Source organism: Taurulus bubalis (assembly GCF_910589615.1).
Source record: "Taurulus bubalis genome assembly, chromosome: 18".
In the NCBI taxonomy this organism is placed as follows: Eukaryota; Metazoa; Chordata; class Actinopteri; order Perciformes; family Cottidae; genus Taurulus; species Taurulus bubalis.
The window spans coordinates 267,501-284,993 of NC_136606.1; the positions used below are offsets into that span (position 1 = coordinate 267,501).

Below are 17,493 nucleotides of genomic sequence, written 5' to 3' on the forward strand. Positions count from 1 at the left end.
CACTGCTGTCACACACTGTTAACAGGACACACACACAAACAGACCTGTGTGTGAGTGTGTGTGTTATATCGCTGGTGTGAATACGAAGTGTGTCCCTACAGGCCACCATAGCCTCGGCCTATATCACACGTCATTAGCATAATTACAACACCACAGGACAGTGTGTGTGTGTGTGTGTGTGTTAGCCAGCAGCTGAAAGTGAGCAGCTGTCAGCAGTAACTTTCTGGGACGCTAGCGCATTAGCTTCATGTTTCTGTGTGACGATAAGAACTGACATGCGATCAGCCTGAAGGAGAAAACAGAGTCATGTGCTTCCTGTCTGAGGCTCAGCTGGTTGAAGACTTCCTGTCTGAGGCTCAGCTGGATGAAGACTTCCTGTCTGAGGTTTAGCTGGTTGAAGACTTCCTGTCTGAGGCTCAGCTGGATGAAGACTTCCTGTCTGAGGCTCAGCTGGTTGAAGACTTCCTGTCTGAGGCTCAGCTGGATGAAGACTTCCTGTCTGAGGCTCAGCTGGTTGGAGACTTCCTGTCTGAGGCTCAGCTGGATGAAGACTTCCTGTCTGAGGCTCAGCTGGTTGGAGACTTCCTGTCTGAGGCTCAGCTGGTTGAAGACTTCCTGTCTGAGGCTCAGCTGGTTGAAGACTTCCTGTCTGAGGCTCAGCTGGTTGAAGACTGAGGTCCAGGGTGCTGATAGGAGGTCCAGGGAGATAGAGTAAGGAGATGAGTTTCCTCTGTAGGACTCAGCCTTAGAAGAGACCCCGGGGAAGACCCAGGAAACGCAGATTATATCTCCAGTTGACTGGAACGCCTCAGGATCCCAGAATGATCTGAAAATGTTTCGGGTGAGAGGGAAGCCTGCTGGACCTGCTGCCACCGAGACCCAACCCCGGATAAACGGATGAAAATGGATGGATGGAAGTCCCAGATTAAAACCCAAATTAAGACCAACAAATCCTAGATTAAGACCTGCAGGTCCCAGATTAAGACCCAAATTAAAACCAACAAGTCCCAGGTTAAAACCAATAAATCCCAGATTAAGACCCAAATTAAAACCAGCAAACCCCAGATTAAGATCCAAATTAAAACCAAATAATTCCCAGATTAAGACCAAAATTAAAACCAACAAATCCCAGGTTAAAACCAACAAATCCCAGATTAAGACCCAAATTAAAACCAGCAAACCCCAGATTAAGATCCAAATTAAAACCAAATAAATCCCAGATTAAGACCCAAATTAAAACCAACAAATCCCAGATTAAGACCCAGGTAATGAATTGCAGGTCCCAGATTAAGACCCAGTCCAAGACCAAAAAAAGCCATTGTAGTGTATTGACCTGTCACCAGCGTTGTTGTGCTCATCAGTAGTCTGGAGGAAAGCCATAAACAGACCAGGTTGTAAACACGGGGTCTGTATCAGTTGAATTCATTCAGCATGTAGGTATTAGTCGTGGGTTCTCCCAAAAGGAGAGCTCCCTGTCCCTCTGGTACGTACAGGCGATGATGTTTCCGTAGCGGTTCTTCATGCGGTTCTCGTCCTTCTTGGCTGAATCCCACGGAGCGGACTGTCCCTCAAAGAAGCTCTGAAGGCACAAAGAAGAAGCTTGTTAGGGAACAGATGCAGAGTGATGAAACTCCTGAGCGCTCATGAATAATGCACAGGGTGCGTTTGATTTCCTCTTCTCCCCCCAACACAGGCGCTGCTTTTATGCTCAGAGCAGATGATTAGGTCCAATTATGAAACCGAGGCTCAGAGAGAAGCGTCTTATAAAAGTACTCCGACTGAGCTGAATCCACACGTTTCCTCTCAGAGATCACAAAGGAAGTGCGACACACTTCTGATGCGCTTTACTGTTGTGTTGTCATCATTGTTGGACGTTCTCTGCTTATACAAGCAGATTGTAAACGTGGGGTTGAAAGTCTAACACAATTGTACTGAAGTTTTGAGTCTTTCTGTGGTTGTTTTGAGTCTCTTTGTGGTTAAATTCTGTCTATTTGAGGTTGTTTTGTGTCTCTTGTGTTTGTTGTGTGTCTCTTTCAGGTCGTTTGGTGTCTCTTGTGTTTGTTGTGTGTCTCTTGTGTTTGTTTTGTTTCTCTTTGAGGTTGTTTTGAAAAGAAAGAAAAGAAAAAGAAACATGCACTTTATTAATCCCCTTGGGGAAATTGTTCTCTGCATTTGACCCATCCATGGATAGGGGGCAGTAAAGGGTTCAGTGTCTTGCTCAGGGACACTTCGACATGTGAGCTATGGGGGGACTGGGGATCGAACCGGGGACCACTCATCCCCCTGAGCTACAGCGGTTTTGTGTTTGTTGTGTGTCTCTTTGAGATTGTTTTGTGTCTCTTGTGTTTGTTGTGTGTCTCTTTGAGGTTGTTTTGTGTCTCTTGTGTTTGTTGTGTGTCTCTTTGAGGTTGATTTGTGTCTCTTGGTTTGTTGGTTTGGACCCTCTTCACCTGGACCCTCTTCACCTGAACCTCTTCACCTGACCCTCTTCACATAGACCCCCTGAACCCTCTTCACCTGTCCCTCTTCACCTGTCCCTCTTCACCTGACCCTCTTCACCTGACCCTCTTCAACTGGACCCCCCGAACCCTCTTCACCTGTCCTTCTTCACCTGGACCCTCTTCACCTGGACCCTCTTCACCTGGACCCTCTTCACCTGACCCTCTTCACCTGGACCCTCTTCACCTGGACCCCCTGAACCCTCTTCACCTGAGCCCTCTTCACCTGACCCTCTTCACCTGGACCTCTTCACCTGGACCCCCTGAACCCTCTTCACCTGACCTTCTTCACCTGGACCTCTTCACCTGACCCTCTTCACCTGACCCTCTTCACCTGGACCTCTTCACCTGGACCCTCTTCACCTGACCCTATTCACCTGACCCTCTTCACCTGGACCCTCTTCACCTGGACCATCTTCACCTGGACCCTCTTCACCTGACCCTCTTCACCTCACCCCTCTTCACCTGAACCCTCTTCACCTGGACCCTCTTCACATGACCCCCCTGAACCCTCTTCACCTGGCCCCCCTCAACCCTCTTCACCTGACCCCCCTGAACCCTCTTCACCTGGCCCCCCTCAGCCCTCTTCACCTGGACCCCCCTGAACCCTCTTCACCTGGACCCTCTTCACCTGGACCACCTGGACCCTCTTCACCTGACCCTCTTCATCTGGACCCTATTCACCTGACCCTCTTCACCTAGACCCTCTTCATCTGACCCTCTTCACGTGGACCCTATTCACCTGACCATCTTCACCTGTCCCTCTTCACCTGACCCTCTTCACCTGTCCCTCTTCACCTGGACCCTCTTCACCTGGACCCTCTTCACCTGACCCTCTTCACCTGGACCTCTTCACTTGGACCCCCTGAACCTTCTTCACCTGACCCTCTTCACCTGGACCTCTTCACCTGACCCTCTTCATCTGGACCCTATTCACCTGACCCTCTTCACCTAGACCCTCTTCATCTGACCCTCTTCACGTGGACCCTATTCACCTGACCATCTTCACCTGTCCCTCTTCACCTGACCCTCTTCACCTGTCCCTCTTCACCTGGACCCTCTTCACCTGGACCCTCTTCACCTGACCCTCTTCACCTGGACCTCTTCACTTGGACCCCCTGAACCTTCTTCACCTGGACCTCTTCACCTGACCCTCTTCATCTGACCCTCTTCACCTGGACCTCTTCACCTGGACCCTCTTCACCTGACCCTATTTACCTGACCCTCTTCACCTGGACCCTCTTCACCTGGACCATCTTCACCTGACCCTCTTCACCTGGACCCTCTTCACCTGACCCTCTTCACCTGACCCCTCTTCACCTGGACCCTCTTCACCTGACCCCCCTAAACCCTCTTCACCTGGACCCCCATGAACCCTCTTCACCTGGCCCCCCTCAACCCTCTTCACCTGGACCCCCCTGAACCCTCTTCACCTGGACCCCCTGAACCCTCTTCACCTGAGCCCTCTTCACCTGACCCTCTTCACCTGGACCTCTTCACCTGGACCCCCTGAACCCTCTTCACCTGACCTTCTTCACCTGGACCTCTTCACCTGACCCTCTTCACCTGACCCTCTTCACCTGGACCTCTTCACCTGGACCCTCTTCACCTGACCCTATTCACCTGACCCTCTTCACCTGGACCCTCTTCACCTGACCCTCTTCACCTCACCCCTCTTCACCTGAACCCTCTTCACCTGGACCCTCTTCACATGACCCCCCTGAACCCTCTTCACTTGGCCCCCCTCAACCCTCTTCACCTGACCCCCTGAACCCTCTTCACCTGGCCCCCCTCAACTCTCTTCACCTGGACCCCCCTGAACCCTCTTCACCTGGACCCTCTTCACCTGGACCACCTGGACCCTCTTCACCTGACCCTCTTCATCTGGACCCTATTCACCTGACCCTCTTCACCTAGACCCTCTTCATCTGACCCTCTTCACGTGGACCCTATTCACCTGACCATCTTCACCTGTCCCTCTTCACCTGACCCTCTTCACCTGTCCCTCTTCACCTGGACCCTCTTCACCTGGACCCTCTTCACCTGACCCTCTTCACTTGGACCCTCTTCACCTGGACCCCCTGAACCCTCTTCACCTGAGCCCTCTTCACCTGACCCTCTTTACCTGGACATCTTCACTTGGACCCCCTGAACCTTCTTCACCTGACCCTATTCACCTGACCCTCTTCACCTGGACCCTCTTCACCTGGACCATCTTCACCTGACCCTCTTCACCTGGACCCTCTTCATCTGACCCTCTTCACCTGACCCCTCTTCACCTGGACCCTCTTCACCTGACCCCCCTGAACCCTCTTCACCTGGACCCCCATGAACCCTCTTCACCTGGCCCCCCTCAACTCTCTTCACCTGGACCCCCCTGAACCGTCTTCACCTGGACCCACTTCACCTGGACCACCTGGACCCTCTTCACCTGACCCTCTTCATCTGGACCCTATTCACCTGACCCTCTTCACCTGGACCCTCTTCATCTGACCCTCTTCACCTGGACCCTATTCACCTGACCCTCTTCACCTGAACCTCTTCGCCTGACCCCCCTGAATTCTTTACCTGAACTTCTTCACCTGAACCCTCTTCACCTGACCCCCCTGAACCCTCTTCACCTGAAACTCTTCACCTGACCCCCCTGGACCATCATCGCCTGAACCTCTTCACCTGACCCCCCTGGACCCTCTTCACCTGAACCTCTTCACCTGACCTCCCTGGGCCCTCTTCACCTGAACCTCTTCACCTGACCCCCCTGGACCCTCTTCACCTGAACCTCTTCACCTGACCCCCCCTGGACCCTCTTCACCTGGTGATATATGATGTGTTGGTCAGAAACTTGTTGACCTCTTTGACAACACCAACCAGGGCTTTTGTCCAAAATCATACATTTAGATAAAAATACAGATTCTGAATCAGCTGTTGAGTTGATGAGAGAATCAATAATCAATACGCTGGTACAAAGGTTGTTTGATGATCATGAATGGTGGTGGGGTGAAACAGCATGCTGGTCTGTGAGCCAGACCGGAACACGGAGAACCTCGGGACCCCCTGAGAACCTGCTGTACCACTGAGACCTCCAGGAGACCTCCAGGAAACCTCGCTGAAGCTCCAGAAAGATATAGATGCACACATCTCTGCTCATGTTCACCACATCAAACGTACAGCGGACATGATCTCATGTGGTGTAACATTCAGCATTCTGGGGAAACAGCTGGTGAACCACTGTGTGTAGCTCTGGTGTTAGCATTGATGCTAACCAGAGAGACACACTTCCTGCTGGTCTGAAGAAAGAACACTTTGGATTTATCCAGAGGGAAACTGAACATAGTAGGATTCATAATGATAATAATAACAATAATAAAAACAACAACAACACCAATAATAATAATATTAGTAACCTTCAGAAGAACAGGAAGTGATGTAAACACATTCTGGTTTTAGTATGGATTACTTGAAGGAATCTTCCTGAAGCTCAGTGATGCTAATCTAACAGATGCTAATGTGTGTTTGGCGTGCAGTCACTAATCAAGTTGAAAAGAACACAGGATGAAAACCAAGAAGGCGTCTTACCTCGTTAAGCTGTCCAATCAGATAAAGAGGTAAAGGAGCAGCATGGAGGGAAATAACAACATCGCTGATCAATAGTTATGTAATAGATCAATAGTTATGTAATGGATCAATAGTTATGTAATAGAGTAATAGTTATGTAAGAGATCAATATTTATGTAATAGATCAATAGGTATGCAATAGAGCAATAGTTATGTAAGAGATCAATAGCTATGTAATAAATCAATATATGTAATAGATCAATAGCTATGTAATAGATCAATAAATATGTAATAGATCAATAGCTATGTAATAAATCAATATATATGTAACAGATATGTAATAGCTCAATAGCTATGTAATAGATCAATAGTTATGTAATAGATCAATAGTTATGTAATAGATCAATAGTTAATTAATAGATATGTAATAGATCAACAGTTATGTAATAGATCAATAGTTATGTAAGAGATCAATAGTTAATTAATAGATATGTAATAGATCAATAGTTATGTAATAAATCAATAGTTACACAATAGATCAATAGTTATGTAATAGATCAATAGTTATGTAATAGATCAATAGTTAATTAATAGATATGTAATAGATCAATAGTTAATTAATAGTTATGTAATAGATCAATAGTTATGGAATAGATATGTAATATATATGTAATAGATCAATAGTTATGTAATAGTTATGTAATAGATCAATAGTTATGAAATAGTTATGTAATAGATCAATAGTTAATTAATAGATATGTAATAGATCAATAGTTATGTAATAGATCAATAGTTAACTAATAGATATGTAATAGATCAATATATGTAATAGATCAATAGTTATGTAATAGATCAATAGTTATGTTATAGATCAATAGTTAATTAATAGATATGTAATAGATCAATAGTTATGTAAGAGATCAATAGTTATGTAATATATCAATAGTTAATTAATAGTTATGTAACAGATCAATAGTTATGTAATAGATCAATAGTTATGTAATATATATGTAATAGATCAATAGTTATGTAATATATCAATAGTTAATTAATAGATATGTAAGAGATCAATAGTTATGTAATATATCAATAGTTATGTTATAGATCAATAGTTAATTAATAGTTATGTAACAGATCAATAGTTATGTAATAGATCAATAGTTAATTAATAGATATGCAATAGATCAATAGTTATGTAAGAGATCAATAGTTATGTAATATCTCAATAGTTATGTAAGAGATCAATAGTTATGTAATACATCAATAGTTATGTAATAGTTATGTAATAGATCAATAGTTATGTAATACATCAATAGTTATGTAATACATCAATAGTTATGTAATAGTTATGTAATAGATCAATAGTTATGAAATAGATCAATAGTTATGTAATAGTTATGTAATAGATCAATAGTTATGTAATAGATCAATAGTTATGTAATAGTTATGTAATAGATCAATAGTTATGTAATAGATCAATAGTTATGTAGTAGATCAATAGTTATGTAATACATCAATAGTTATGTAATACATCAATAGTTATGTAATAGTTATGTAATAGATCAATAGTTATGTAATAGATCAATAGTTATGTAAGAGATCAATAGTTATGTAAGAGATCAATAATTCAATCAGGGACTCCATGATCCATCGACACCAGTGAGACCAGTAAGTGAAACCTGGAGGACCAACGGTAGTAACACAAGGTTCTGTGCCTGGACCACTTTCATTCACCTCATATAGGCCTCATTTAGGCCTTATTATCAGAAAACACTCCATAAACCTTACTTTGTATGCAGATGATACTCAACTATATATATATTAATGAATCTATAAATATATCTAATAAAACTCACACACACACACACACACACACACACTGGTGGGACAGACAGACGGACAGACAGACAGACAGACAGACAGACAGAAACACTAGAAGAAATCCTCACCACTAACTTCCTGCAAATGGATGGTGAAAATACTGTGTGTGTATAATGGATTAGCCCTGAGGGCAGCCCGCTAGCAGGCCCACACACACACACACACACACACACACACACACACACACACACACACACACACACACACACACACACACACACACATACATACATTCATTATATATCTTCCCTCCAGCTAATGGGCCAGAACAGGGAATGTGTGTGTGTGTGTGTGTGTGTGTGTGTGTGTGTGTGTGTGTGTGTGTGTGTGTGTGTGTGTGTGTGCATGTGCGTGTGTGTGTGTGTGTGTTCAGGCAAGTAACATCCATTAGTAAGTTTCTCCTGATGAAAATGTGTAAACATGTGGACACACACACACATACACACACACACACACACACACACACACACACACACACACACACACACACACACACACACACACACAGTTGCTATTATTGAACATTATGTTCAATAAATGTTTAGACTGCTGCTGATCCAACCAACATATTATATATATATATTATATATATATATATATATATATATATATATATATATATATATATATATATATATCTATATTATATATATATATATATATATATATATATATATATATATATAATATAGATATATATATAATATATAATATATATATATATATATATATATATATAATATAGATATATATATAATATATAATATATATATATATATATATATATAGATATATAATATAGATATATAATATATATATATATATATATATATATATATATATATATATATATAACCAGATAATAACCAGATGTGTGTGTGTGTGTCTCTGTGTGTGTCTCTGTGTGTGTGTGTGTGTGTCTGTGTGTGTGTGTGTGTGTCTCTGTGTGTGTGTGTGTGTGTGTGTGTGTGCTCCTCCTCACCTCGTACTCCTCCTTGAAGCCGTACCCCTCAGCACACTTCATCTGGGTGATGTGCTGCAGCAGGTCGGCCACTCGGATGGCCGGGTGCAGCTGTCCCGTCTGATAGGGCAGCGCCTCCCGCTCCGACTCCCGCTGCTTATAATGGGACTGGACCAGGCTACTGGTTTCACTGGTCATGGTGTGACTGTCGTCTGGGAGCAGGAGCAGAGAACAGAGCGGGGCAGTAGAGGGGTCAGCAGACAGCGTGATGCAGGTGTGATGTCATGTGGATGGAATGGACCTAACGGACCTCATCACACACACTATTTCACTTCTCATCATGTCAAGTTTGGGCTTGAATTGTTCAATGGTCAACACATTCATACCAGTTTTCTTTGATGAATTCAGTTTTTCACAGTTAATTTTTGGTGACATGATTGTAATTAAAGCAAACGTGGTTCTTTAGTTTACATTAATTCTGTGCATGAACTGTACAAATAAAGCCCAGTTATAACTCTGTTAGGTTGTCCCTGATTTGCTTTAGGGTCAGACCAAAGGTTCACGAGATTATGCAACGTGTCATGTACAATGGGAGTTTAACCGGAACAGCTGACCAATTACCAGAGAGACAATGTAACAGTGTAACTAACCAGGTGTAAAGTGGTTAGTTACACTGAAAACTATTTGTTTATATTATTAACTAAAAGGAAAATGATTTGACAATGACAACCCCATGTCCACATTTACAGCAACCATATTGTTACCACGCAGATGAATGGTACATAAAATCACATGACTGGAGAGAGGATGGTGATTGGCCCTGGTATCTTTTCACAATGCTCCCAAACTACCACAAACACATTAACTTTAACAAATCATTTTTTTGAATAAATTGGACTTTAGCATGGTACAAGTACTGGTCTAGATCCAGTACAGCATGGTACAAGTACTGGTATAGATCCAGTACAGCATGGTACAAGTACTGGTCTAGATCCAGAACAGCATGGTACAAGTACTGGTCTAGATCCAGTACAGCATGGTACAAGTACTGGTATAGACCCAGTACAGCATGGTACAAGTACTGGTCTAGACCCAGTACAGTATGGTATAAGTACTGGTCTAGACCCAGTACAGTATTGTATAAGTACTGGTCCAGATACAATTATCAGCACTAGTCTAGACCCCGCACAGCATGGTATCAGTACTAGTCCAGGCCAAGTACAGCATAGTATCAGTACTGATCCAGATCCAGTACAGCATGGTATGAGTACTAGTCCAGACCTAGTTATCAGTACTGTGCCAGACCTAGTACAGCATGGCATCAATACTGGTCCAGATCCAGTACAGCATGGAATGAGTACTGGTCCAGATCCAGTACAGCATGGAATGAGTACTGGTCCAGATCTAGTACAGCATGGTATCAGTACTGGTCCAGATCCAGTACAGCATGGAATGAGTACTGGTCCAGATCCAGTACAGCATGGAATGAGTACTGGTCCAGATCCAGTACAGCATGGAATGAGTACTGGTCCAGATGTGGTCCAGGTTCTTGGTGCTGCAGTGTGAAAAGAGCAGAGAGTTCAGAGTCCTGGAACAAAACAAACTTCTTTAGTAAACTGGTTTTTATTGACCTTGAAAAAACGTCCAGGACTCTGAAGTGAACATTTCAACACTTGGCGGACAAACCTACCCCTACACTCTCTACCTCTGTTTTAAGCTCTCTTATTGGCTAGCCTGGGGGCTGACTGACCAATCAGAAACTCTATCCCAAACAGCCCAACCAATCAACGCGATGGCGAGGAGATGGGCGACGTGATGGAGGTGGTGGTTTGTGGTTGGACGAAAGACGACTAATGAGACGACCACAACGCCAAAAACGACAACCAATCAGCAACAGAGAGATGGGTAGATCTGAAACCTGATTGGTTCGAGGTGAAATGGTGGGAGGAGTTGGGATTAGGATGTCATAGTTTCACAGAGGGGTAAAAATGAAGCATGGCCATGCTAAATGATGACATCACAGCGGCTGGTGGGTGGTAACCCCCCCAAACATGAGTCCCCCCCAGACCCCAAATTTAACCACTTACCATTAATGGGCACTTTACACAGAGAAAGATAGAAGAGAAGAAGAAGAGAGAGGAGACAGGGTATAAGCAACAACTTTCGCTTTAGCCTGGACTAAATCTACTGGAAACACAAAGCTAGCATGAATCAAACAGGAAGTAGCTCCTAGCATTGTAGTTGCTCTATTTGAACTTGTAGCAGCGAGCAGGAAGCGTCTAGGCTAACTTGGCTAACCTGGCTAACTGTACCCTATGTGTAGGACTTGTAGCCTCGGCTAACACCAGAACCTCTGGTCTGAAGACAGTTTAGCTAGCCTGAGGAGAGAGGAGAAACAGGAATTTATGGGACAGTTTGCTTTTAGCATTTCCCCCTTCCTTTGCTTGGACTTTAAACTAGCTTAACAGTTAGCATTAAAGTTTAGCATTGAATGGATGGGGACTGTCCATTGTCCCCACTGCCCATTGTTCCCACTGCCCATTGTTCCCACAGCCCATTGTTCCCACAGCCTCTTATTCTGAAACTCCAACAGTTCAAAAAATGTCAAATTGGACCAAAAGACCATTTGTCCTAAAGCCCCTTCATCTGAAGAAAGACGCCCATCGCCGAGAAAACACACCTGATGTGAATGATGTCATCGCTACAGAAGGCATGCCCCGCCCTACCCTGCCTCTGATTGGCTCGTAGCTGTTGCCTTTGTTGGTTCGGTATAAGCAAGACGAGTGAGATTGGCTCAGGTAAGAATATTAGGGTAAGCCAATCAGAGGCAGAGTAGGGGGTGGGGGGGGGGGGGGGCTTTGCCATAGGATTTATTTATTGGGAAAAAATTTGGTCTGACAAAGTGGATCAGCATATACATGTTCCGTGTGCGTCTGTTTGTTATGTACTTTATATTCAGACTGTTGGGGTTTCGGAAAAATAAGCTGTGAGAACAACGGCACCAACAGTTTGCTAAATTGTTATTTTACGTTGCGTTGCCTTTCACAACAACACAAAGCCTCCGGATCAAGACTGTGTCCTGGTCCCGCCTCTGGAACCCTTTAGACTGCTGCCTGGATTAGTGTCTTTCTATCTGTCTAGATTCTAACGCTAGTTCTAGTTATCTTTAGTTAGCTAGTTAGCTCTAGTTAGCTCTAGTTAGCTAGTCATCTCTGGTTATCTTTAGTTAGCTCTAGTTATATTTAGTTAGCTCTGGTTAGCTAGTTAGCTCTAGTTATTTTTAGTTAGCTCTAGTATGCTAGTTAGCTCTAGCTAGCTCTAGTTATCTTTAGATAGCTCTAGTTATCTTTAGAAAGCTCTAGTTAGCTCTAGCTAGCTCTAGTTAGCTAACCCTAACGGAGACGTCCGGAGACAAAGCCAGGACCGGGTCTCTGACGGACTGGGTCCTGGTTCCGTGGAGTCCTCCCCCCCGTGTCCATGCAGGAGGTCACAGACAGACAGGAATGTTGTGGATGATGGAGTGAAGCCACCGACGTTTCCAAATTAAAACCACAAACAGACCAAAAAATACTCAAATAAATCCGTTCAAAACCAAAACGGAAATAATATTTTTTAATTGAATTATTTTTTAATTGAATTATTTTTGCAATGATACAAAAACAAAGCATATATATATATATATATATATATATATATATATATATATATATATATATATATGAAAAAAGAAAAGAAAAAAAAACTATTAAAATGTCATGAATAAAAGTAAATCTTTTTTTAACTACAAATTATAATATCATTTTTCAATAAATTATATTTCAATAAAATGAAATAATACAAATTTAAATAAAACATGTTTTAAAATAAGAAATAAAGACGCAAAAGCAGCCGAACAAGAAGCAAGCAGGGATGGATGGAAGCCAAAGTATCACTCTCTCTCTCTTCTCATTCTCTCCATCCATATCTCTAAGTTCCTCTAACCTCTCTCTCTTCTCTGTCTAAATTGTCTGTCTGCTTCCTGTCTGTCTGCCTGTCCTACAGAGGAAGGAAAATAAAAGTGTCTCACCTAGAATGGCCGTCGGTACGAAGGGATCTGCCATCAGGACACATCAGCAGACAGACAGGAGAGAGAGAGAGAGAGAGACAGAGAGACAGACAGGCAGAGAGAGAGAGACAGGCAGAGAGAGAGACAGACAGAGAGAGAGAGAGAGAGAGAGAGAGAGAGAGAGAGAGAGACAGAGAGACAGACAGGCAGAGATAGAGAGAGAGAGAGAGAGAGAGAGAGACAGAGAGACAGACAAACACAGAGAGAGACAGACAGACAGACAGACAGAGAGACAAACAGAGAGAGAGACAGACAGGCAGAGAGAGAGACAGACAGGCAGAGAGAGAGAGAGAGAGACAGAGAGAGAGAGACAGACAGAGAGAGATAGACAGACACACAGGTAGGTAGGTAGGACAAAGAAAAAGGAGAAAAGAAGAAGGAAACATCAGCTCCCATACATTGCTGACTCAGGTCTACTGTGGCTGCTGTTCAGGTCCAGACCAGACCAGGACTCAGTGTGGTCTCCGATCTGTGTCCTCTACCAGACCTCTACCAGACCTCTACCAGACCTCTACCAGACCTCTACTAGACCTCTACTAGACCTCTACCAGACCTCTACCAGACCTCTACCAGACCTCTACCAGACCTTTACCAGACCTCTACCAGACCTCTACCAGACCTCTACCAGACCTCTACCAGACCTCTACCAGACCTCTACTAGACCTCTACCAGACCTTTACCAGACCTCTACCAGACCTCTACCAGACCTCTACTAGACCTCTACTAGACCTCTACCAGACCTCTACTAGACCTCTACCAGACCTCTACCAGACCTCTATCAGACCTCTACCAGACCTCTATCAGACCTCTACCAGACCTCTACCAGACCTCTATCAGACCTCTACTAGACCTCTATCAGACCTCTACTAGACCTCTACCAGACCTCTACCAGACCTCTACTAGACCTCTACTAGACCTCTACCAGACCTCTACCAGACCTCTACTAGACCTCTACCAGACCTCTACCAGACCTCTATCAGACCTCTACCAGACCTCTATCAGACCTCTACCAGACCTCTACCAGACCTCTATCAGACCTCTACTATACCTCTACCAGACCTCTACCAGATCTCGACTATACCTCTACCAGACCTCTACCAGACCTCTACTAGACCTCTATCAGACCTCTACCAGACCTCTACCAGACCTCTACTAGACCTCTATCAGAGCTCTACCAGATCTCTACTATACCTCTACCAGACCTCTACCAGACCTCTACTAGACCTCTATCAGACCTCTACTAAACCTCTACCAGACCTCTATCAGACCTCTACCAGACCTCTACCAGACCTCTATCAGACCTCTACTAGACCTCTATCAGACCTCTACTATACCTCTACCAGACCTCTACCAGATCTCTACTATACCTCTACCAGACCTCTACTAGACCTCTACCAGACCTCTACCAGACCTCTACCAGACCTCTACTAGACCTCTACCAGACCTCTACCAGACCTCTACCAGACCTCTACTAGACCTCTACCAGACCTTTACCAGACCTCTACCAGACCTCTACCAGACCTCTACCAGACCTCTACCAGACCTCTACCAGACCTCTACTAGACCTCTACCAGACCTTTACCAGACCTCTACCAGACCTCTACCAGACCTCTACTAGACCTCTACTAGACCTCTACCAGACCTCTACTAGACCTCTTCCAGACCTCTACCAGACCTCTATCAGACCTCTACCAGACCTCTATCAGACCTCTACCAGACCTCTACCAGACCTCTATCAGACCTCTACTAGACCTCTATCAGACCTCTACTAGACCTCTACCAGACCTCTACCAGACCTCTACTAGACCTCTACTAGACCTCTACCAGACCTCTACCAGACCTCTACTAGACCTCTACCAGACCTCTACCAGACCTCTATCAGACCTCTACCAGACCTCTATCAGACCTCTACCAGACCTCTACCAGACCTCTATCAGACCTCTACTATACCTCTACCAGACCTCTACCAGATCTCGACTATACCTCTACCAGACCTCTACCAGACCTCTACTAGACCTCTATCAGACCTCTACCAGACCTCTACCAGACCTCTACTAGACCTCTATCAGAGCTCTACCAGATCTCTACTATACCTCTACCAGACCTCTACCAGACCTCTACTAGACCTCTACTAGACCTCTACTAAACCTCTACCAGACCTCTATCAGACCTCTACCAGACCTCTACCAGACCTCTATCAGACCTCTACTAGACCTCTATCAGACCTCTACTATACCTCTACCAGACCTCTACCAGATCTCTACTATACCTCTACCAGACCTCTACTAGACCTCTACCAGACCTCTACCAGACCTCTACCAGACCTCTACTAGACCTCTACCAGACCTCTACCAGACCTCTACTAGACCTCTACCAGACCTCTACCAGACCTCTATCAGACCTCTACCAGACCTCTATCAGACCTCTACCAGACCTCTACCAGACCTCTACTAGACCTCTACTAGACCTCTACCAGACCTCTACCAGACCTCTACCAGACCTCTATCAGACCTCTACCAGACCTCTATCAGACCTCTACCAGACCTCTACCAGACCTCTATCAGACCTCTACTAGACCTCTATCAGACCTCTACTAGACCTCTACCAGACCTCTACCAGACCTCTACTAGACCTCTACTAGACCTCTACCAGACCTCTACCAGACCTCTACCAGACCTCTACTAGACCTCTACCAGACCTCTACCAGACCTCTATCAGACCTCTACCAGACCTCTATCAGACCTCTACCAGACCTCTACCAGACCTCTATCAGACCTCTACTAGACCTCTATCAGACCTCTACTATACCTCTACCAGACCTCTACCAGATCTCGACTATACCTCTACCAGACCTCTACCAAACCTCTACTAGACCTCTATCAGTCCTCTACCAGACCTCTACCAGACCTCTATCAGAGCTCTACCAGATCTCTACTATACCTCTACCAGACCTCTACCAGACCTCTACTAGACCTCTATCAGACCTCTACTAGACCTCTACCAGACCTCTATCAGACCTCTACCAGACCTCTACCAGACCTCTATCAGACCTCTACTAGACCTCTATCAGACCTCTACTATACCTCTACCAGACCTCTACCAGATCTCTACTATACCTCTACCAGACCTCTACTAGACCTCTATCAGACCTCTACCAGACCTCTACCAGACCTCTACCAGACCTCTACTAGACCTCTACCAGACCTCTACCAGATCTCGACTATACCTCTACCAGACCTCTACCAGACCTCTACTAGACCTCTATCAGACCTCTACCAGACCTCTACCAGACCTCTACTAGACCTCTATCAGAGCTCTACCAGATCTCTACTATACCTCTACCAGACCTCTACCAGACCTCTACTAGACCTCTACTAGACCTCTATCAGACCTCTACTAGACCTCTACCAGACCTCTATCAGACCTCTACCAGACCTCTACCAGACCTCTATCAGACCTCTACTAGACCTCTATCAGACCTCTACTATACCTCTACCAGACCTCTACCAGATCTCTACTATACCTCTACCAGACCTCTACTAGACCTCTATCAGACCTCTACCAGACCTCTACCAGACCTCTACCAGACCTCTACTAGACCTTTATCAGAGCTCTACCAGATCTCTACCAGACCTCTACCAGACCTCTACTAGACCTCTATCAGACCTCTACTAGACCTCTATCAGACTTCTCCTAGACCTCTACTAGACCTCTACCAGATCTCTACCAGACCTCTCCTAGACCTCTACTAGACCTCTACCAGACCTCTACTAGACCTCTACCAGACCTATACCAGACCTCTCCTAGACCTCTATCAGACCTCTACTATACCTCTACCAGACCTCTACCAGACCTCTACTAGACCTCTACTAGACCTCTATCAGACCTCTACTAGACCTCTATCAGACCTCTACTATACCTCTACCAGACCTCTACTATACCTCTACCAGACCTCTACTAGACCTCTATCAGACCTCTACTAGACCTCTATCAGACTTCTCCTAGACCTCTACTAGACCTCTACCAGATCTCTACCAGACCTCTCCTAGACCTCTACTAGACCTCTACCAGACCTCTACTAGACCTCTACCAGACCTATACCAGACCTCTCCTAGACCTCTATCAGACCTCCACCAGACCTCTATCAGACCTCTACCAGACCTCTACCAGACCTCTACTAGACCTCTACTATACCTCTACTAGACCTCTATCAGACCTCTCCTAGACCTCTACTAGACCTCTACCAGACCTCTATCAGACCTCTACCAGACCTCTACTAGACCTCTACCAGACCTCTACTAGACCTCTACTAGACCTCTATCAGATCTCTATCAGACCTCTATCAGACCTCTACTAGACCTCTATCAGACCTCTACTAGACCTCTACCAGACCTCTACTAGATCTCTATCAGATCTCTATCAGACCTCTATCAGACCTCTACTAGACCTCTACTACACCTCTACCAGACCTCTACTAGACCTCTACCAGACCT

General features: G+C 44.8%; 1 protein-coding gene across 1 annotated transcript in view; it reads right to left on the minus strand.

The window, feature by feature from the left end:
* LOC306750994 (receptor-type tyrosine-protein phosphatase mu-like) overlaps positions 1-17,493 on the minus strand; it is an 81,899-nt gene that overhangs the window by 17,656 nt on the left and 46,750 nt on the right. The window contains exons 17-19 of the mRNA XM_079234491.1: positions 12,962-12,988; positions 8,917-9,107; positions 1,492-1,579 (exon numbers count right to left, since the gene is read on the minus strand). Coding sequence (XP_079090617.1) covers positions 1,492-1,579; positions 8,917-9,107; positions 12,962-12,988 — 306 coding nt within the window. The remainder of the gene's footprint in view (positions 1-1,491; positions 1,580-8,916; positions 9,108-12,961; positions 12,989-17,493) is intronic.